Source organism: Crinia signifera, chromosome 3 (assembly GCF_055691185.1).
Source record: "Crinia signifera chromosome 3, ASM5569118v1, whole genome shotgun sequence".
Taxonomy (NCBI): Eukaryota; Metazoa; Chordata; class Amphibia; order Anura; family Myobatrachidae; genus Crinia; species Crinia signifera.
In genome coordinates, this window is record NC_139219.1 from 246,451,591 (window position 1) to 246,476,176 (window position 24,586).

Here is a 24,586-nt window from a genome sequence, read left to right on the forward strand (position 1 = left end):
ATATGAGAGATGTCTCTGTTCTCCAGTGACACAATAGAAGTTTTGAAAATACTGGTGTGATCTGCATTAGGATATTGATATTTCAGTCTGTATTGTCTAGATATGTATATTGATGTTTGTGAAAGAAATTCCTTGAACTTTATAAATAAAAATGTATTACATCCCTGCATGGGACTTTCTCAATTAGCAGTGATCATCAGACACATGGACGGAGCCATGGGTACAGAGGGGCTGGGACGGAGGTCCCTCTGAGACTGGCAGGTGCTAGAATTTTTTTTCCTTCAGTTTCTGACTGGTCACATCAGGTGTGACCATGTCAGGTAAAGCCTAGCCTGGTTTTGTCGTATCTGATGCAGCCATGCCAAGCAAGTAGTTAACCAATACATTCAGTTGTAATTCCAAAGTGCAGCATGTAATGAGGAGATATAGCGCCTGATTCAGAGATGGGCACAGATCGTTAAGCAGCTAGATGTCTGGACGCAGCTGCTGTTCGCTAATATGCTAATGCAGCAATTTTCTGGGCTGTTATGTGCAAAGACGCAGCATCCGATCACTCTGTGTGAACTTCATTCGGGTTACTCAGTATTGCTGATACTTTCATTTTGCCAGGGCCAGTGAAGCTACTTCAGAAGACACAGATATTGGCCTAAGATCATCTCGGAAATTGGACTGATGCAACCCCCTTTGCAGGGGGAAGTCCATCCCTGCCCTGTCCCGAAACAGCTACATTCATACCCGTTCTGCTTGTCTGAATCATGGCCTGATTCTGATTTTATACGTTACTGCAAAGCCACAGGGAAGCAACTGTGCAGTACTGTACAATTAAAATGTAAATGCAGATACAAACTCCTTCACTCCTCATTAAATCGAGCATTGGATCTGGTCAGCTGTGTCCAGGAGTCCCTGCACATGTGCAGTTCCAGGAGGAGGAGTTTGCAGGTGCACACTAAATATAAATGCTAGACCTTTTAATATCTTGCTATATTGCATTTGAGGTTATTAGCATAGTAATGGTCGAAGTATGGGCTTGTCCACCGCATCCAGGTTACCTCAATAGGACAAGTCCCTAACACTACTCTGGGACAGGTCCAGGGCACAGGGCCCCCCAGGCCAGCCCAGCAGAACCACCCCATGGCATCACATTAGTGTGAAATTAAAGTGATAGTAAAAGGGATAGGGGAAATTATATGTGATAGGACTTACCAAGGTAAGAAGTAATAATACATGTGAAGGGTGCTACATATATATTAAACAAACTAAAGGGGTGATTGAAAGTGTACGATATGATGCCATGGAGCAGCCCAGCAACAGCAGCCCAAAGAGCCCAGCGCCCCAAACACGGTCCCACAGACTAACACTCAGCATATATGTATAGTAGGACTTACCCTCATAGTGCCAAGCTGAGGTGTGCAGTCTTGAATGTTGGGACTCCAACCTATTTAAAATCAATCTGGGGCAGGTGGGTGGGGTGCTAGTTAAGGAGGAAGGCGTCTCTAGTTCCTTCCAGTGTGTATAAATACACAATATATAGTACATAGGGGGAGGGGCCCTAAACTGCACACCCTGGACATATGAGGTGCTACCTGCTGAGACTTGTAGTGCAGCAAGCAGGAGGAGGAGTTTGCAGGTGCACACTAAATATATATGCTAGACCTTTTAATATCTTGCTATATTGCATTTGAGGTTATTAGCATAGTAATGGCCATTAATAAGGGGAAGCAACTGTGCAGTACTGTACAATTAAAATGTAAATGCAGATACAAACTCCTTCACTCCTCATTAAATCGAGCATTAGATCTGGTCAGCTGTGTCCAGGAGTCCCTGCACATGTGCAGTTCCCCAAACACCTGATTTGTACAGATATCATCGGATTTGTATACAAATGCAAACCCGGTCCACAGTTCGGTAAACAATCATTTTGTGTACATCTAATTTAGCTCCATACTGTAGGTCAGTGGTTCCCAACCTGGGGTACTCTGCAGACCAGTTGGGGGTACTTGAAAATAACATTGGTAATGTCGGAAGAAGGAAAAATCTTTTGATGGCGGCAGAAGACTCCCATTGCCATGGAGACGAACCACGTTGTGTCCCTTTTGGTTCTGTCTGCAGCGTCATTAGTGTCTCCTTGTGCTTTTGCCTGACCAGCAATCCACTAGGAGCTACCTATGCTGCCCTCAAACATCAGCAATCATCTGCCCCGTGTCAGGTGTCAAGAAAGCAGTGGCATTAATCCTACAGGCATTAGTGGGAACCCCGATGACAGTACACAGCCAGCAGCCAGACACAGAGGATTCCTGACTGCATACTACTCCTCCACTACTCCTTAATATAAGGACACGCATTAGTACACACATACTGCTCACTTCCACTACACTCGTAAGTACTGTGGATATTTCAAATTGAGATGAGGGGGTACTCATAAATTAAAAGTCTAATCAAGGGGTACGGGAGATAAAAAATGTTGGAAACCACTGCTGTAGGTCACAGTTTTTATAAACATTTACATATGCCTGAATTAAGGAGGGAAGTGCAAAGAATTAGCATGCAGCAGAAAAGAGTTCAAAAATATGTTTCCACTTACATGTGTGCCATAGTTGGGTCCTTTTGAATGTATTACAGCTGTTAAGTAATAAAAGTAGAACTGTGACCTCTTCTATTTACAGAGCTTCAATATACATGATGGAGGGGGGGACATTGCGTAAGTTATCTGAATTTGAGGCTAGACCGTTGTATAAGTGCTAGTCTGTGATTCTCCTTTGGTAAGGTGTAGTTGTGGCTGAAGGATTTTTTTTTTCCTCGAGCTTCATTATTTTTTATTTTATTTATGGAAATGTATGGTGGGTGAACACGGTATGAAAAAAAATATATACACCAATTGTATATTTGAAGGAGCCCCATTTCTGATGTGCATTGTGTGTAAAGGAGGATACATTGAAGGTGTAGTTTATTACATTAAACTGACACTATTGCAAGAGATCCATTACAAGACCAGATGTGAGACTAAAGATAGGTGGGTCTCCCAGCCTTCAGGGAAAAACACATTTTTGGCAAGACTATTAGACAGAAACATTGGATCTCATTATTTTCTATTACACTATCCGTTTTTGTTTTTTTATTGAATTGTACATGAAGCTTAATACCCAAATGTCCAAAAATAGTCTTCATGACATACTAATTGCAAAGCAATTTCTTTTCAATAAACATCTAACTTGTTATGCTTCTGAGTCACACCCACTCGCCTTTTGATTCCGTTTGGTGGAAATTGAGTGTGTTAGATGTATAAATAGCCATGGGAGGTGTTTGCTAAGAGGATTCAGTGCAATAAACAAACAGATTCCCATGTACAGTCCCTAAACAGCATGTAGACTTTGATCTGTTTTACAAAATGCTGTAGTTACTGAAGTTCGATTTTTACGATTTTATTTAAACGCCTTAATCTCTTAAGAAATGTTACATACGTTTGTCAGTTCACTGATGTCCGTATGACAGACACAGGAAAGTCCGTTCATATTGACAAAGGTAAATAAATACCAATAAATGGCCTTTTTTTGGGGGGGGGGGGGGGGGGAGTGTATGCCCCAAATTCCTTTTACTATTGTAAAGTGCAACACAATTTGCTCCGCTATATAAACATCCCTATTTTTGCACCATATATAACTTCCCTTTAATTCCAAGTGTTTAAATCATTGAAGAGGCGACAGCTTTAAAAAGTGCTTCACATTAAAAGGGGAGGTTAGTGTGTTTAGGCACAAAGATAAAGGGGTTTGTAGGGTAGGGGGAAAAGGTAAGTATAGTTACACAGCCCGTCAGGATTAGGTTCAGCTGGAAGCCGCTGTCTATCTACTGACCGTTGATTGCTCGTGCATACTGAACCCCCAGCTAATACTCCTGATTCAGCCCTATCATACTATCTTATACATTTCCAACAACCCTCTGACTGCACTGAACTTGACATTCCCAATACCCAAATCAAACTCTCCTACTGGTTTGTTCTTAATAATTTTGGGATTTTCACTCTAATGGCCTGAATCAGACCTGATCACTGACCTAATTATCTGCAAATAAGCAGTACATAGCTACCGCCCAGACAGAGAAAACCCGCCCTGTGTAAATCAGCGAGTGAATTGCGAAAATCTCAGAATCCGCTATCCTTTTGCACATCCATACTCAATTCATTCACAGTGGAATGATTTTTTCAGTCTGTGCAAATTTAATCATGAAGAATAAGTCTGACCCTTCCACAACTCTATGACCGTGACATGCTGGCGTCACTTAACCTCCCTTAAAATGCCTGGGCACAGAAAATGGCAGGTTATCATCCCAAACAGTGACTTCCTCTCTGTCAGACTGCGCTTTTATGTTGCTGTTTGCGCTCGTGCATGCGCATTACAATATGTTCACCTGTGCAGCCATTCAATAATCAAACGGTTTGCAAATTCACACATCAGTGTTCAACTCTGATTAGGGCCCTAAAAGACCGTCTGAACGACCTATCGCAAGTATTCCCCATACTTGACTAGGGTGGCAGATATTTTTGGCAAAAGGAGTAAAATTAAGGCTAATAAAATTATTTCATATCCTAGCCACCCTTATTATTCTTTTTTCTCCCTGTTACCCTCTGGAAAATGTTATGGGTGTTTAGGTTGCCATATTAATCGGCTGCGGAACCGTTGTTTCAAGCCTGAATTGTAGTGTGTGACCTGTGAGTACTTATTTCCTTTTCTTATGGAATTTCACTTATGAATTTCTTTTAATGTTGTTGTGACAATAAAAATGATTTGATTTGACTTTGACAGTACAACTGTTTTGCCTGGCAGCTGTCCTTTCCAGTGGTGACATCCGGCTGCAACCAGACGGCCGGTCTGTGACAGTCCCGTGTGAATGGACAATCTTGTCCATTATTAACTACTGTGTACAGCACGGCTTTTGTCCATGCAGTGTTTAGCTGCCCGGTGTCAGCCAGAGCGTGTAAAACAGCCTTAAGAAGAAAAGCGAAAGCAAAGGGAAACAGAACAAGTAGAGGACAACCCCCAATATCCAGATCAATGAGAGAAGCACCACCGATACTGTATGGTTGATGGAGGACACTTTTTTTTATTTTTATTTTTTCCTTTTGCATCCTGCCACTTGACTACTTTGTCTATATATACATTCTCCTATACATGTAGTTTAAAGTATGACTGCTCAAATTCCACCAAGAGGCCATGTTTTGTGAATTTATTTCATGAAGCACAGGTGAGCTGATCTATTTTGCTATTTTCCATGATAATCCCATCTGCTTCCATAGACCAAATTCCTCAAAACATGGCCTGTTGGGGATATTTGAGGGTAGATGTTTGGTAGATGTGGATATAAAGCAATAAATGATGAGGGCAGAAACATGACTGTAGAACACTCGGTAGGGACAAGCTATTTGCACATTTTCACATATTATTGAAAATTGTGCAATTATTGGTTCAAAATGAGTCTCTCTGAACAAATGTACCAATTTACAGTATTTCTACTTGCTACAGCACAGAAACTCAAATGATGGTAAGTGGTAGAGTTGGTGCAAACCTAACTTAAGGTTGGTATGGCAAACTGTTTAAGCCTCATGCAGAAGCAATACAGATTTGTCTTATCACCATTGCAGTATTTAGTACACATGCAGTTTACATGAGACAGCGTAAAGATTTCGTTGCCAATCATATGGCAGTGTGTAGTGTGTCTGTGCTAGACTGCTAAATCAATCGGGCTCTTTGGTGAGACTGTCGGAGAGTATGGAGTAATGTAACTGAAGGCATGGCTAGTTAATTTCTCCACTATTAAATGGCTCCTTCATCAGATAAAGCTATTTCATTGTGTACTTTCATCCAAACAGTGTGTGTGACCTACTTATTTATTTATTATGAGCTTCTTATATAGCCCACATATATTCCGCAGCGCTTTACAGAGTATAGTTGAACATTCACATCAGTCCCTGCCCCAGTGGAGCTTACAATCTATATTCCCTACCACTTGTACACGCACACAGACATTCTAGGGCACCCGGAGGAAACCCACGCAAACAGGGGTAGAATATACAAACTCCGCACAGTTAGGGACATGGTGGGAATAGAACCCATGACCTCAGTGCTGTGAGGCAGTAATGCTAACCATTACACCGTCCGTGATGCCCTATAATTAGTTTGCATGCTAAATGCATGTCCTGCTCCCACATAGCACCAGGGAAGGGCCAGTGGTTGCTTATAAATGGTACCCCCAGATTTGTGCTGCAGACTAGTCACCCACCCCTCAAAATGTCAGTGCTGCTGGGACCCTGGACGGTCAGCATCATCTGGTAGCTGCCAATATTATATAGGATCAGACTGTGACTTCCACACTATGACAGGCCACAATTGTAAGAGATGACTCATGTGAGTGTGGTTCTACCTTCAGTGCTGATCCTTCTATGGCATATGACACATTGTAGTAATCTTAGAAAGTGCCAGTGTTCTTGTACGTGCTACGGTTATGTGATAGAATTTATTACCACAGCAATTTAATTGCTTCTATAAAAAGAGTTAATGTTTCACCATTAAATTATGCACTTGTGAAAAGAGAAATCATCCGCAACACATATGAAAGAATACTCTAAACGTATAGTTATTTACAGTGTCTGGTATAACTCCTAATGCCCATGTAGTTTGGCAGTTCCTATCTTATTTCCCCCTATCTGTTCATATATGTAGATTGTTTGTAGATTATATATACTGCATTTATATTTCTTATAGTATATTTTTATACTGAAGAATTTGTTTATGTGGGGGAAAAAAATTATGAAAGTATCGGTAAAAATGTAATTTTGCATTACTCTCTAGATCTGGGGTAGCCAACCCTAGTCCTCGAGAGCTACCAACAGTGCATGTTTTGCAGGTCTCCTCACAGAATCACAAGTGAGCTAATTAGCTCCATCTGTGGATCTTTTAAAATGTGTCAGTGATTAATGAGTGCAGCTGTGCAGCAGCTAGGTTGTCTGGAAAATGTGAATTGTTGGTAGCTCTCGAGGGCTAGGGTTGGCTACCACTGCTCTAGATCAAAATGCATATAGTCTACTTTATTGTCAAATAGGATTAGAGAATGCTTCAATAGTGGATAGTGTTTTGAATAGGTGTCATAATTGCATGTTGCAGTTTTATTTTTATTTTAACACTCCTTTTTTTTCTCTTTTCATAATTTAAATTGATTTTTAACCTCTCTACTTTGTTAACAACAGTTCTACGAGTCACAGAGTATAAGAGATCCGATGACAAGTAACCGTTACTGTAGGTCGGTGCAAAATATACCTTTCTGCACTATCTATCTACAGAGTGCTTGCTGCATAGGAATTGGTGGATACTTTGGGAAATAAACACGAAAAACTATTAATTGGGTACACAGGCATCTTGTTCAACCTCTTTGAAATAAAGCTCTGTTCAGCTGGGACAAAATGAAGCACTGCCGGCTGGACCTTTCTTGGCAGGTTTTACATTTTCAGCAGAGCACATAGAGCTAAAGGGCTGCTTATGTAAATGGATAAATACACTCTGTATTGACTGTTCAATCTTTAATCTCTCTCTACCAATCAGTGTTGTCAGGCGTTTGGAAGTCCAAAAATCTAGCATAGTAACTACACTAATAATAGTTGTAGAAAAACTCCACAATGTATCAATGGAAAAAATATAAACAGAATGTTTAAGCTTAGGTACTATTCCTGCTTTCTGCACACATATACTGTAACTACTGCAATGCACAGAACGCTCAGTGTTTATAGGGCCTACACACATACCGAAATAAAGGCATTTTCTAAGCGACTTTGTTTAGTATGGCAAAGTCGCTTAGAAAATGCCCCTACATCAGTGTGTGTGTGTGTGTGTGTAGGGGTTATAGTGACGGCAATGCATGTTGCTGTCCGAGATTGTTGGGCAGTGTCCATCAATCTCGCTGGTTGCCAGTGTTCTCCACCGGAGAACACTGGCGCTGTTAGCTCGCTCAGCACATAGTGCTGACAGTTTGCTCTGTGTGTGGATTGTCAGCGCTGTGTGCTAGCCTTACACATATCACTATGTATATCGATATATATATATAGGGCGATCGCAGCCTATATCGCCAGAAATCGGAGGTGCATGTGCCTGCGATCAGCTGTTTCCCCTGGCGGAGAGTCTCCTTTTTATCAGTGACTATCTGTGGTCGCTGATGAAAACAGTACTCTGAGCTCAGCAATATATTGATCCGTGTGTATGGAGCTTTAAATATACAGAGTACCTTTCAAGGACGATATCTGCCAACTGACCGTAGCAACCCGAAGTACTAGTATGAGACGGTATAGAAGTTGTACTACAGATGGTCTCAAGGAACACCCTTTTTCTCTACTGCGATGTCAAGCATCTTGGTTTGTGCAGCTAAATGGCATCTTTTGCTTAAGGAAAATGTTTATTCTGAATGATGGGCGGATCAGAACATTCTGTATGTTTAGCAAACTAATTCCATTTCGTTTTCCAGGTCTCCTCACAGAATCATAAGTGAAGTATTTAGCTCCACATGTGGATCATTTATAATGTGTCGGTCAGTAATGAGTGCACCTGTGCCCCAGCTAGGTGATCTAAAAAACGTGTTGGTAGCTCTCGAGGACTGGAGTTGGCTACCCCTGAATTTAACCATCAATAGAAATATATATTGAATTATTATTTTTATAATTGTGGTGCGACCAAGTGTCTAGTACAGAAACATCATAGACAGGATATAGGAAGCCATGGTAAAATAGTTGCAAAATAAGTTAGTCAAGATATATTTAGAAATAAATTCACATATAATTCAATAGATTTTCTAGTGTTTTCATCATGTTCTCAGTTGCTGTACTGCCACGCAGTGACTAATTGTTTTGCTAATAAAATACGATGGAGCGTTTCTCAATAATTGTGTGAACAGTTTTTTTAAGTAAATGGACTAAAATGCAAACATCTTTAAATATTGGGTATAACCAGCAAACCTAAAACCAAAATACATTGATAGAACCAATGTGAATTTAGGTTCATATATTGCAAGTTATTGTTGGGGGTTTTGTACTATAAAGGGGCATACACACTGGGCGATTTTCACCCCATTTCTAAGCGATTTGACAAGATTGCTTAGAAATGGAGCACTGATTGCTCCGTGTGTATAGTTCCGGGCGACGGCAATGCGCGGTCTAATTTATCGACTGCAGGGAAAGACAGCGATTGCTCTGTCTTCCCTGCTAGATTGTGAGGCGTTGTTTATATACAATAGGCAAACCTTGGTCTGCACACATCGGTGTGTGCAACGTGTGTGTACCGAGATGCCTTCCTGCACCCATTGCCCCATGTGTACGTGGCTTAATACTTTGAAACCAACTTATTTATAAAGCACCAAGAGGTTGTGAGAAGAAACTTGGAAGTATAGCAGACATTGGGGAAGATGTGTTCAGCCTTAAAAACAGATAATTGCGAGAGTGATAAATGTCCAGCTAATCGGCTCCTAACTTACATTTTTCAAACAGCCTATTAAGTGACAGGAGCGGATTGGCTGGACGTTTTCACTCTTTATCACCCTTGAATTGATCTCTTTTTAAGGATTAATACATCTGCCCCAAAATTGTTAATATCCGCTTCTTATGTTGGATCCAGGATGCAACATGATGCACCAGCTGTACGTTACATAAACACATCTGTAGAAGTACATCAAACCATTCTCTCAGCATTTCCATATAGGAAGTTTTGTGCAATATAAAAATATATATAATCCTGAGTATGGTAACCTTGAGATAAAATATTGTTTGCACCATGATGGAGTATCTCTCACATAGATCATTTCTACAATGGAATAGATGTAGGCAGAGCATGCCATAATAGCTGCTGTGGAATTGCACATCCCAGCATGCCCTGCCATAGAGTTGCTGTTGGGGCATACTACAACTGCGGCTGGGGTACTGCACTTTGCCTTCCCCTGAGATAGATTTGGGGTAGTGGATTACATACTCAATCTTCGATGCACATAATAAAGCTGGCTAATAGCATAGATAACATGATTGCAGCAGTGTACATGCATGCCAGTCCAATTGTGCACTACATGCCAAGCGCTGATATTACATGCATAGCAGCCCAGGGGCTGACTGACAACAGAGACCTGGTCGGAAGGTACAGCTATGCCCTCATACATGCAGCCTCCATACTCTATGCATCACAAGATTTCTATTTGCTGAAATTATGATTAAGATGCACAGGGAGATTGTTCTGATTCATTTTATATATGACAATTGATTCTGGTTGACACACAAAGCCGCATAATTTGTCATTTTAATGAAGCCCTCACAAAAGGCCGCCCCTCCCCCGCACGCCGAATCTCCCCGAATGGAAGTTTTGCATAAACAGTCAACCATCAAATGATTTCTACAGTGCACGCAGATGTTAGACACCTCTTTGGTGTCTTACATCCACATGCACCCTGTGCGGGAAGCGGGCAGGCGGCTGACAACTGGTGATGTCAGCTGCCCGCCCCGGCACCTGCGTCATCTGGAAATTACCATAGGAACACCCATGAAATGTTTGTTGTTCCCATGGGCGCAGCCCCACACCCCACACCCCCCACCCGCAAATGGGGCGGTGAACAAGCAGTTCACCGCACCCGCTCGCCTAAATTGACCGCATATGCGCATAACAGTTTATGTGCATGCGCAGTCGTCACCATCGCTCCCCTGCACGAACAAGCAGGGGAGCGTACAAATCAGAATAAGGTCCATAGTCTGTGTATGGAGCAAAACAGAACTTGCATTGGATAAAGCTGCAGCTACTACTTTGTGTACAGATTCAGAGTGTCACCAATATCAAATTAATCCATACAATCTGTGCATCCTGGTCACATTGCGCTACGAATAAGATGTACTTTCGGCGAAATAAAAGAGTGGTGACCTAGTGGATCATCCCTCTTGCCAAATAAGAAGGGAATATATAAGCAGGGAAAGTTAAGGAGATGAGAGATGCGCTGAAACCCAGATAGAGGGGGAAAAATGGTCCTGGAGGCTCCTGATAATCAAATGGGCAATTCTCCCGATAGTCTGCACCCTAGCACTCAGTTGTACTCTGCTATATTGAGAGTAGTAGTTATTTGAATGCAGGAGGTCTGGTACTGCCTACATTTTTTAAACTATATTTATTACCAGTTATTTATATAGCACACACATATTCCGCAGCGCTTTACAGAGTATAGTTGAACATTCGCATCAGTCCCTGCCCCAGTGGAGCAGTGGCTGATTCCCTACCACATGTACATGCGCACACACAGACATTCTAGGGTTAATTGTTTTGGTACTTGTGTAGTTTCACGGCGGCACTGGGATCGCATCGCAGGAAGGAATCGGAGGAAATCCACTCAAGCACAGGGAGAAAATACAAACTCCGCACAGTTAGGGCCATGGTGGGAATCGAACCCATGACCTCAGTGCTGTGAGGCAGTAATACTAAACATTATACCGCCCATGCTGCCCACATTAATCTCATGTCTTTTTATTTCACAAAGTGTAGTTCGTTTCTAATTAGAATTTTGTATGAAGATTGTAAGTCCTGCAAATGCTAAGTAAAAGAATAAAGCTGTTTTGAGTTGCTACGCCATGTGGTATTCATTCAGTATTTTTGTTTTAGCCCTATAAAATGTGATTTCTTAGTGCTCCGCAGGATCTTTTCCTTCAGTAGCTTGCTCCAGATGACAGTGTTATGGAAGAGTTGGTAGTTCCTTCCTCTGTGACTGTAGATGGGATATTATAGAGTTTCCAAAGTGCAACATAGGAGAAATACATTCCCATCTTCTGTATGACACTTCATTATAGCAGAATTGTAAAAAATATACATAGATTCTCAGCAGATATTTGCTGCCACAATCCATTGAATAAATGGGACTGTAGGGAATACTACCTGTAGCAGTATTTCAAAAAGTTTTAATTGGTACTTGCTTCCTAGCACGGCGCCACCGATTTCAATTGTATGAAATCGGGTCGATCGCATCGCATGCGACCAAATCGACCCGATTTTTCATTGTACAGCCACCCTCATGGCTGATTACAATGTTAAATGCCCCCACAGACCCGATTTTTAATTGTATACCCACCCTGATGGTTAATTAGTATTTCAAATGCCCCCCATTGTTAACGCAGCACCACGGTCAACGTCAACCCGAAGCGTAGCGAGCACAGCAAGCCCGCGAGGGGCGGCGGTGGGCGTCCTCTGACCTTTTCATACCCCCACTATGCACATCGGCGTGGAGTTGATTTTACATAGTGTGGCGAGCGCAGCGAGCCCGAAGCGTGGCGAGTGCAACGAGCCCCGTGAGGGGACGCGTAATACGTATGAAGTTATGCGCGTCCGCTTGCCTTGCTGCGCTCGCCACACTATATAAAATCAACTCCACACCGACGTGGATAGTGGGGGTATGAAAAGTTCGGAGGACGCATACCGCCGCCCCTCGCGGGCTCACCGCGCTTCGGGTTGGCGTTGATCGTGCCATTAACAATGGGAGGGGGGGGGCATTTGACATAGTAATGGCACGATCAACGCCAACCCGAAGCGCGGTGAGCCCGCGAGGGGCGGCGGTATGCGTCCTCCGAACTTTCATACCCCCACTATCCACGTCGGTGTGGAGTTGATTTTATATAGTGTGGCGAGCGCAGCGAGGCAAGCGGACGCGCATAACTTCATACGTATTACGCGTCCCCTCGCGGGGCTCGTTGCACTCGCCTCGCTGCGCTCGCCACACTATGTAAAATCAACTCCACGCCGATGTGCATAGTGGGGGTATGAAAAGGTCAGAGGACGCCCACCGCCGCCCCTCGCGGGCTTGCTGTGCTCACTACGCTTCGGGTTGACGTTGACCGTGGTGCTGCGTTAACAATGGGGGGCATTTGAAATACTAATTAACCATCAGGGTGGGTATACAATTAAAAATCGGGTCTGGGGGGCATTTAACATTGGGTCCAATGTAAAATCGGGTCTCAGGGACCATTTTTACATTGGGTGCAATGTAAAATCGGGTCGGTCGCGTCGCATTGCATACCATTATAATGGCATGCGATGCGACTGATTTTTTAATTGTATTAAAAACGTCTTTAAAGCCCGAAAATCGGGTTGGTCGGGTCTGGTCGGGTCCCATCGCATACCTTAAGTTAAGGTATGCGATGGGACCCGACGGGCGCCGTGCTAGGAAACAAGTACCTTTTAATTTCTACAATTAATTTGTAAAATGAAGCGTTCTTTTAAATAGGCACAATGGTTCTGAAACCGTATAGAATTATACAGTACACACCATGATCAAATTAAAGGTGTTGATGAGCTACATAATTGATGCAAAAAGTATGCGTTTGGCATTCTCCATGACACACATATATATTTCTTGCAGGGGCACAAGCACTGGCGCTTACATCCTGAGACTGTGTCACTGGAGCTTGGGGGCAAATAAACGGTGCATTCAGAGGCCAAAAATAGCAATGCAAATGCTCCGCCTGCTAAAGCAATTGGGACAGGATATGGCTATCTGTTCCCCTGACACATCTGTCTGTGCACTTTACCACCTCTCAACATAGTGTTGCTGTAAAGTAAATCTTTGACCTGCCCATTGGATGTAGCCTTGATAGAATTGATTACAGTTCCACCAACGTCCCATGCCTGTTTTTAATTTTTTCTTATCCCCTAAAATCCATTTCATTTTCTTTAATGTAATGTCTAAGACCATCTGTACTAAGCCTAATTCCATGTTGAGTTGGGATCACCAGGTCTACAAGCATTAGGACGACATGCCTGAAAGTTGGCATGGGGTTTGGTTGACAGGGTCATTAGGTTGACACAAGCATTAGGTTGGCATGGGGAAGGCCGATATGGGATATTTCACTTTGCTTTGTACCAACATGTGCTGACAGGTGGTATTTCATGCCCTACCATCCTCTAGGGCATGGCGGGAGAGTAAAATAGTGTGCCGAACATGGCGAGCGCTGCAGTACACTTTTCTTAGTGTCCATGTTGACTCTGTCGACATCCGGGTAAAAAAAGTGAAAAACCCCATGTGGACCTTTTGACTGTCGATTTTTCTCATGTTGACTAACCCCATCTGGACCTTCAGTCATGTCGACCTAGTGGTGTCGACCTAATGCTTGTCAACCTAGTTGTTGTCTATCCAATGATTCATAACTGTTGAGTTTCCATCTCTTGTCGACATCCGATATCATTGGTGTTTTATCACCTTTGACATTCCTATTGATTTTGATGGTCCTTTCTTTATATTGAGTTGTTTTTGGCTTCCCAACACAGAATATATTCCAGCCTGTTCTTAGTTGAGGCTGGAAGGACATCACTGCAACTTGTAGTTCCTCAGCTGCTGCTCATCTCTGGTGTTGGTTCCAGTTAATAGGTGGACAGTCAGCAGATTGACAGGCAAAAGTTTAACATTAACACAAGCACTGACACATGAAAAAGTTGCCGCAAGTTTTTCAAGTTTTTTGGGCTTTCTTTGTACTGTTTCATGCTTTACGATCCACATGGACTACAATTTGGAATGGAGCAAAGTGAGCCATGTAGAGGGCGTTACCCTAATTGAGGGTGCATATTGCATTCATGGTCAACCTATTGACTGTGACCTGTACACCTTCGACCCTTTGATCCACAGCCTCTGTTGGAGTTGTTCTAGCAGGCTGGGCTCTGTATGTTAGTAAGATGTCATTTGGTAAACTGCTGTATGTTGGTCCTTCTGGTAAACGGTTGTGGCCACATTTGGACAATTTACAAAGAGGCGACCTATCACCTGGGATAACCCAAATTTTCATTGAGGATTGGAATCCTGCTAAGCAGTTTTGCAGTAGGTTATCAAATCTCCATTTTTGTGCAGTGTAAAAATGACTGGATGGTGAAAAACCACTTCAGATGTTTCAAATTACAATCAAGCCCTGATTGCAAAGCTTCTTCAAGTTCTCTGCAAGGTCCACGGTCAATCAGAATACTTAAACTACAGTATGATTCCCTATTGTGCTCTAAATCATGTATCAAGATAGAACGGTTGATCTCTGGAATCCATACATATTCTTCAAATGAAGAGAAAAGGAGTGTACAGATGCTGGAGTTTGTATTATACCTACTGGTTAAATGCATGTATGTTACCCTGTATACACTGTATGAATTCAGAAGGTCTGCATATACGAACAGTACAAATAAGGTTTCTACGTAGTCAACCACCAATGATGCAGTGTTCTGGTATGTAGTTATATTTGCACTCTGCTAGTGCAAGATGCACAACTTCTTTGATAGTGTAACACTCACTGTACAGCAAGCATGGTATATTGAAAAAGTAAAGTGAGCTGTAAGCTGTCTTATAGGTGTTATCTGTATAACCTAGGATATTTCTGTATAACTGTTATCTTTACATTTCAGGAAATGTTGGCTCTTATACCCCTTTCACACCAGCCTAAATTCCCAGGTTGGGCCCGGGAAAATTTCCTGGGATTTCGACTATGGAGCAGGATTGTTCCCGAGCTCAGCCCGGGGTCCTGGCTGGTGTGAAAGGGGTAGGGGTACTCACCTGGGTTGCCGGTCCTCGGTGCATGCTGTCAGATGGGGATACACACAGATGACAGGACAGGCGGCGTATGTAGATGACGCAGCTCTCCGGTGCCCTCACTGCAGCCGGTGAGCTGCGTCATCTGCGCCCGCTGTCTGATCTGTCATCCGTGCCCGCCGTCTGTGTGGATCCCTGGCCTGCCCCGAGGACCGGTAACCCGGGGTGAGTACTCTAATGGCCTCCGCCAGCTGCCTGCCTCCTTCCCACACCAGAAAATGCAGGGACTTTTCTGGTGTGAAAGGTGCCAACCCGGGAATGCCCCGGCATGATCTCTGGACCATATTCCCAGCTGGGTTCCTGCATTTTCTGGTGTGAAAGGGGTATTAGTTAATATTAGTTAATATTTTGTAACCTTTATGTCTGCAGTTACTGTATATACTTACAACTTACAACCTACAATATGTTATTTTACAAAGCCAGTACAAGAATTTCAGGGTTTCACTTCTGACGTATATGTACACTTTAAAAATATGATTGCTATCACCATTTTTTGCCCTGTATTAAAACTTATCTGGTGGCATGTAAGCAGCTGGGCTACATTTTATAAATAATAGCAAAGCACCCACACCTCTCATTGGTGCTAAGTCAACCATTTAGATATTGACCTTTTGACCCTGTTGACCATTAGTTGTAGACCTAGACACTCAGTGTAGATGTTTTATACCATAACCAGTGAACTGTGGAGAAGCCAGTTAGAGATCAGTGGACTGTAGGGGGTATGGCGTGTAGACATGCTTTGATCCTGGCGGCCCTTGAGCAGAAGGGAGGAAGAGATTTGCCTGCCAAGTCTTCTTCTGGGCCGCACATCGGGATCAAATCTGTATCAAAGGCAGTTAACACAGTTTGATTTTGGGTCGATTTGAGTCAATTTCAATTAGATTTTGCTTCTAGTACAAACCAGTCCTTGACGTCTACCACAGAGTGTGTTTTCTAGACCACCTAGCTGGGGGAACATGTGCAGTCTAACTGACACATTTTCAAACATGTGCAGCATTCATTCCAAACCGATATTCCGGATGGTGGCCTGAAAAACACAGAGCTGGCTTAAAGAGTCCGAGCCAGCCGCAAGCATAGCAATTCCTGGACAGCCAGAGGTAACATTTGTAAAGCTTCTAAAAAGGACAAGAGATGATGTTGTAGCCCGTAACAAGCAATCAGATTCTGGCTATCATTTCTCTATTGGGCAGCATCACCTCTTTTTAATTTTATTTAGACGCTTTAGTAAATTTACCCCTTAGTAAATTGACTGACACAAACTGGCCTTCCTAGGCTGGACATGGAGTGCCAGAGAAAATTAAGTCCAGAATTTTATTATAAACCATTCACTGCACTGTACATTGTGCACAGAGTCCTCATGTGAGTCATGTTTTATTATGTATTGTGCTGGTTGGTTATATTCTTTCAAAAACCACCAACCTGGAAAGGATTCAATGATCTAAAGTTGAAATACTCTGTTCACTGCTTGCACCTTTAATGTGTAGTACACTGTAAATGCTGTAATATGGCCATCCCAACTCATAGAAACATTCTGACAATATTCTACTTATTGGCATACTTTTCTTTCAGTGGTGTATGAACACCGATCACGGTTGGAAAAATCTTTACAAAAGGAAAGACTTGAACTCAAGAAAGCAAGAGAAGGTAAATGATCACATAGTATTGTAAGAATGTTGCATTCAATGTGTTGGAACGTATATTATTTCTTCATACTTGTACCAAGTGAAGTAGCTGAAGTATTACATTAATCTTTAAGCTTGAAACAGTTGAATATCTACAACCATCAATTACATAAATGTGTTCATTGCTTTTTTTTTAATAGACAGGTCGTTAGGGATGTTATGTATTTATTTATTAACAGTTTCTTATATAGCGCACATATTACGCAGCGCATCACAGAGAATATTTGATCCTTCACATCAGTCCCTGCCCCAGTGGAGCTTACAACCTATATTCTCTACCACATGTACACGCGCACACACAGACATTCTAGGGTTCATTTTGTTGGGAGACCGTTAACCAACCAGTATATGTTTGGATTGTGGGAGGAAACCGGAGTACCTGGAGGAAACCCACGCAAGTACAGTGAGAATATACAAACTCCGCACAGTTAGAGCCATGGTGGTAATAGAACCCATGACATCAGTGCTGTTAGGCAGTAATGCTAACCATTACACCGTCCGTGCTGCCCAGTATACACATTTACACCCATTGTTTATTTTTGGCTTGAAAGGACTGTTCGCTAAATTTCCTGTACATTTTCAAAATATTCTTACTCTGTTTTCAGTAGTAATCATTATTTCTAAACTTTATTGTAACGGCATCTATTCCAAAAGTAAAAGACAAGCTGTTTAGTGAACTAAAATGACTGAATAAATCTTCTTTCTTTGTATAAGTAAACTACCTACATACAGCCCTTTTGCACATTTTGGTTTGGTCAGCATTATGTTCCTAATTAACACTGTGTTTATCAGGCATACAAACTTATCTGCACGTATTCCATGCAAATGAGGGCAATTAATTATTTAGTTTCTGACCAATAAACTGTGAAATTGCATTTTTTTTCTTATCAGTTGAAAGAATATGAATTTTATTTGTGTTGTCACACGGCTGTTGAAGAGACCATTTCTACAAAGCACAGCAAAACTGAAGTCAGAAGCGAGACAATGTTTCTTAAAGTTTTTGCTAGTCATTATTCTCTTTTTAAGAATTTTGGTTTATTTATTTTTTTTTTACTTTCAGGAAACTCTGCTTTTTAGATCTGGAAACATTTTGTGGCTAAAAATGCGTGTGCGTCTGACTGCTGCCATCTAGTGACGGAAAACAATTTAACACGTAGCATATATTTGACTGAAGATTATAATGAAACAAACCTTTGTGCAGTACTGTAGAAAATAACTTGGCAGTCAAAACTTTATTACATTTATTATCATCTTTTAAAGAGGCGGTTCTAATTGAAAAATGTATTTCATTAGTATTTGCATAATAATATGGCATTGCCTGAATCTTAATACACATTATATCTGATTTAGTTAATGTAACCTTATACATTGGCTTAGTTTGATCTTTGCAAAATGAGTAGCTCTGATGCTCATACAACTCCAATAATAGCCAGTTGTACCAGAACAACTTGAAACCCAGATTGTTGCCTGTCCCTGGTATTTTCTGTAGCCTACAGGATGTGTCACTAAAAAATATGAGCTAAGAAAAGTACAATTAGATCCTATGGAAAATATAGTGTGACAAGTCGCACAATTCTGATGTTTTCTTTGTAATCTGTTTCTTGATGTATGCAAGAAAAGAGCAATAAACAATAGGGATCGCACCAAGGCACATACTCTATGGCATTATATCCTTAATCTGTGCATGTCTCTTCTAGATCATCTTGTTTATAAACTAGAAGCACAAGAAACATTGAATAAAGGAAGGGTAAGTACCATAAAATACCACCTAGCTTCTTTTCTTCATTTGCGCCAAGGCAAGGTTTGCCCCTATTTTGTATTTTAAAAATATCTATGATGGTACCTGGCAGGGATCATAGATTAGGGATATGCAGTAGATAACAGGGAATAACCTTAAACTGCATGGGTAAGCCGTACATGATTTATTGGAGCGCTCTCTGTGGTCAGTAAGAAACGAGATGGAGTCAGGCATGGTAGACAAAACTTGGAGTTACTGTACAAAGGCAGGCAGCAATCGGGTAGTACATACGTACAGGGAGCGCTATCCAGTCTCAGGAAAGTTATAGACAAATTGTTTTATTAAAAATGAATGGCATACAGTAAAACCATAATCGATCACTATCTGCATTATTTCTCTTAGTATTGTTAATACCATGGAAACATGAGGCTTTTATCAAAGGAGCTGATTGGCCAGTGATAAAAACCAGATAGTTTACCACTTCACCAAGCTTAATAAATCTACCCCCCCCCCCCCCATGGTGTAATGAGAGAAGAGGGCAGAGCTAACTTGACGCATTTCGTCTGTTAGCTGTGGCTGATTCTTCAGGCAATACATATGGTAGATACGCAAGGTGGATAATATGTACACAGCAAATCTAGGGTCAAAAACACAAATTCTGTATGGAAAACTTGTGTTACACTAACAAAAAGGGTACAAGGATGCAGGGATTGTATTCTCCAATTCACCCAGTGCAGTGCAAAAAATGTTCTGGGGCTTTGGGTCATTGAACCATCTTGAAAAGGAAGGAGGGACACTTTTCTTGCCATCCCCTCAGTGCCAAAGGCCCCATTAAGGGGAAAATGGAATCCTCAGGTCACTAATGTTATGCTGGACCTCTTGAATTCCCAACCCAGTAGACCAACGCCCATTATGGTGTAAGGATCTTCGGATTCCCTCCCCTGCAAGGCACAGGGTCATCTTTTTCTCCCCAGAAGAGAGAGCCTCAGGAGACTTGGGGAGAGGGTGGCCCATAAGGGTCTACACGCAAACCCCACAAAAACTGTGACACACACAAAACAGAAAGTTGTGGTGAAGGTGCAAAAAAAAAGTAGAATAAATAAATAGGCACCATACTTTTGTCTAAGAAAGTAAAAATTATACTTGACTTGACCCAGCCGGGAATTTCATTCACAGCCAAATTCCCAACACATCACACAATTGGATCCGCCCATAGGTTTGTATTCAGTAGGTTGGGGCAAGATGGTATTGGGATGCTGGCAGTCAGAAGACCAACAGTGGCATCTCAATGGTCAGGACCCTCTCCACCTACAATCCTTACCAGCAGACCAAGTAGCTGTGATGTGTCACATGCAAAAAATTATCCATATACTATTGATAGTCTATGTTAGCGGTGGTAGGTCTAATGTTTTGTGCTGGAAGCAGTTTGGCACGTAGCTGCATTAAAATATGCCCACAGTCTTATGTAATGTAGTTTTACTTTCTAAAGTTTGTATGTTTCCAACTGCTGACATAATGTAAATAAGAATGACTTTATCTTTTTTTATGCAGCAAGATTCAAATACCAGATATAATGCACTCAGCGTACAGCACCAAATGTTAAAGGTATGTGGCAATTTATATTATAACCCCTGTGGTATCATCCCTCTGCATTAGTGTGCACAGTTGCTCTTATATGAGATTATGGGGGGTATCCTACTACCGGTACATTTTGTGATTTTAGCCCGATGGTATTATCTGACTATCCTATTGTAGCCCGTTTTTGCTGTGCAGTAAATGATCCGCTATTTGCCAATAGCACATGTTACTGTATATGGAATATGTTCCCAGTCCCATTTGTTATTGCAGCAAAAAAAGGGGTTTCCTGTGGCTGCTTATTGGGGATTACAGGCATAATAGGATATCCTTGGGATCCTCCATTAGTTGAGTAATTTACCACAGCTAATAGATTGTCCCACTATATCAGAGCAAGCATTCACTTGAAGTGTTGGGAATTAATGAAAGCTTATATTACAATGGTGTATCGGTAGGGTGGTGTCACACTATGTTCTATTTGGGCAGACTCTGTGGGAAAGCCCTTTTTATATTATTGTTTATTTATTACTGTTGGAGTGTGACTGCCGCTGTATCTCCATAATTAATGAAAAATGGTGTAACTTAGCAACGTATGCAGAAACAGCCGAGGGCGCACACTGAATGCCGCATATAATTTTAATCAGTAGAAGTTGCTTGTGCATGACATTTGCTTATTTTTGCAAATAATGGGAAAAGTCACAAAAATTACACCCAGCACTACAGAGTTGCACAATGGCATGGCAAGATTAGAAGGGCTGTCACACGTTATATTAAATGCGACTTGAATCGCATGGAGGGTAAATGTATGTGTACACTTTTGTAAGCAGCTATTTACTTTTGCACCCACGTCTCTACTGCATTCATAATTTGCTATATTTTTATGTTCATTTATTGATGTATCTGCCTTGTAAATTAAAATGGTCATATTTATGTGTTAATTTTTTGTTTTTAAAGAGTCAGCATGAGGAGCTAAGGAAGCAGCATAGTGAGCTGCAGTCTGATCACCAGAAACTAGGAGAGGACCTAACCAAAACATTCAGTGATCATAAGGAGAAATATCTAGGGCTGCAGCAAGAGAAGGAGCAGGAAGTCTCAAAGCTCAAAGGTTAGTGGGAATCGGGTAAATCTTTATTTTGCTAATTTCCCAAGTTATATCTGCACTTGATTTGACATTTTTCCAAACATATGTAAGTGAATTGGGCTTTATGCGACCATTTGCTTCCACTAGAGCCCTTTAAAAGAGCTTTCCACTTTATATTTGTACTCTAAAATATGACCTTCCCTATAAGAGTGATTTGATGGGTGCTGTTAAATCTAGTAGTCCCAGCACCCATCTGCAGATCACCTTGCCGGTATTCCCGTCTCTATGGTGCAGCATAGATCAGATGCAGCAGCTGAGTGTTTATGATAGAAGTGCAAGTTCTTGTGATAAATGCACCCATCGATAGTAGACAGTCCTGATTTGAAGTGGAAATATGTATCTTGCACCCTCCCTCGGTGGAAAATAAGTGTAACTGGAAATTGTACTATTGTGTCAGTAAGTTTTCATTTAGATTTGAAACTTTTTAGGACAGCCCACCTTTATTTGACACTGTCGTATTATTAATTTTCTCCTTGCCTGTAACTTGTAATCGCGTGAAGTGCTGCTTCCATCCATGGCAATTTTTGAATAAACAATTTATACTGTAAATGGAGATATTGATCGCGAAGGTGAAGCTTTAACATAAAATCTATTATACCTATTGAATATATTTGTGTTGAGTTGTACTGCATGCCCTTGGTAGTTATGTCTATCATTTTCATATTTTAGATACCTTTGGTGCGTCCTCTCTTTTGGCCTCTGTTATTATGTGCTCAGAAAAGTCAATATATGTCACTGCACTGACACACACACACACAGACACTTACTTGTATAGCCTCAACTAGAATTTGTCACAGTATTGTGACAGATTGCTTTAAATTAATTGTATTCTGAATCGATAAGTACATGTGTATACTTCAGATTCTTTCGAGCGTCTTTTACGTTTGACGTACTGTACAGATAAGCAATTGTGAATTCAAGGTGAGGGATTACAGCAACAGCCATTTCACTTGTCAGGTGTACTGTATACCCATTTACTGTGATGTTTCACAGAAAACACCTCTTTGGCAATGGTCACAATCATTTGCATCTTACAGATTTTACCTTTTTTCACTAAAGTGATACACATCATTTTATTTATTGCCGTGTAAAGAAAATGCAGTGACCTGTAATGGAAGAACGCTAATCTTGAAACATTTTAGAAAAATTAAGGATTGGTTTTACTTTGTTCCTATCTAGACACAGCATTCCATAGTTCAGGGTATGTTGTATAGAAGATGCAGATGTTGCTCACACAGTCATTGACTTATGGGTCTAATTCAGACTTGATCGTAGGGTAAATTTGTTCTCAAAATATGCAAAACCATGTGCACTGTAGATGGGGCAAAAATAAATGTGCAGAGAGAGTTAGATTTGGGTGGGGCGTGTTGAAACTGAAATCTAAATTGCAGTGTAAAAATAAAGCAGCCAACCAGTACCCTGCACAGAAACAAAATAACTCACCCAAATGTAACCCTCTGCACATATTACATCTACCCCACCTGCAGTACAGCATGGTATTTCCCATTTTGAGAACAAAATTGTCCTGCGATCAGGTCAGAATTAGGCCCTATAAGTCCAGCAGGATCCTGCTTGGCTGGCTGGAGCACACATATCAAACCTTAGATCATACTTGTCTACATTTTTTGTCTCTTTTTCGGGAGAAACCCGCAGAGAACATACTGTTCGTGGAAGGACCCTGGCTTACACGTCATTAGGGCCCATCCCTACCTGATTAAAGCGACACGAGTGGGGGTGGTGCTAAATGCCACAGTTTACGCCGCTTAGCACCTCCCCTCTGCTGCAATTCTAGTGACTTTCTTCTCAGCCTGCCTGGTTCACTAGAATGTAGGTGGGATGCGGGAGATATGTTTACTCTTCTGTGGGTGCAGTGGTCTACCTAAAAAAAAAATCTGTGTCCCGCAACTTCTAGGAGAGTAGACAAGTATTCCTTACATAAAGTAAAGGACTTGCCCACAGTAACCAAGCATTTCTTAGTTATTTTATTTGCACAGTTTCTATAGGCTAGGAGGTGTATTCAATGCGGCCGGCGAGGGGCTTAAATGGCAGGGATCGACAAAAACAAGCTATCCTCGCAGTTTAACCCACATGCCGTCCGCTTACCCTATTCAACGCGCCGGGGAAAACAGCGAGGCTTGTGGCTAATGCAGGGAGCCCGCTGCATTTAGCCGCGAGCCTCTCTGTTTTAGCGGCCACATACGCCATTTCCCCCTCACTCCAAAAACCTAGCGAGAAAATGGCGTGTGCAGGGAGTCAATTGAATACTGCGAGCTGTGACAGCGAACAGGCAGCACTGTTCGCTGTCACAGCTCACAGAAAGCATTGAATACACTCCAAAGTCTCCATTTTCTCTCTAAGTTGTTGATACCTCTCCCCATTGGTCCTATTAAACTAGACATTGTCTAACTCTATCCATTAAGTGGGAGCTTAATGCTCCATGCTGTCAACTGCTCATCCAATTATAAACCTAGAATGACAGCAGAAAAGAAGCACTAGTCTGCCCCTTTTTTTATCCTTTAGGTATAATCTCAGCCCTTTTTGATCATTAGTTCTTGGTTAGGTATTTTTTGTCCATGCAAGTGCTCTGTGTGATGCTGTGGATCTGGATTCTACTTGTGGTGTACCAGTGATTGACAGCAAGACCCTGTGAAGTATGGCAGAAACAAGGAGAGCATCCACGAGGCCTTACTTAAAATAATCTTTATTTTTGTTGTCTCTATTGTATATGACAGAAAGCATTTACAACCTAAGAGAAGAGAATAAACAGCTGAGGAAAGCCCACCAGGACGTCCACACACAGCTACATGATGTCAAGGTAAGGACTCTGAGTCACGGTTTTCCCAGGGTGTC

At 41.7% G+C, this 24,586-nt stretch overlaps 1 protein-coding gene across 2 annotated transcripts in view; it reads left to right on the forward strand.

Annotated features, from left to right (window-relative positions):
- The window catches only part of GOLIM4 (golgi integral membrane protein 4), a 79,388-nt gene that overhangs the window by 9,339 nt on the left and 45,463 nt on the right, over nt 1-24,586 (forward strand). For both annotated transcript variants that reach the window (XM_083177817.1, XM_083177818.1), the window contains exons 2-6: nt 17,170-17,244; nt 18,980-19,029; nt 20,572-20,625; nt 21,550-21,700; nt 24,469-24,551. In XM_083177817.1, coding sequence (XP_083033943.1) covers nt 17,170-17,244; nt 18,980-19,029; nt 20,572-20,625; nt 21,550-21,700; nt 24,469-24,551 — 413 coding nt within the window. The remainder of the gene's footprint in view (nt 1-17,169; nt 17,245-18,979; nt 19,030-20,571; nt 20,626-21,549; nt 21,701-24,468; nt 24,552-24,586) is intronic.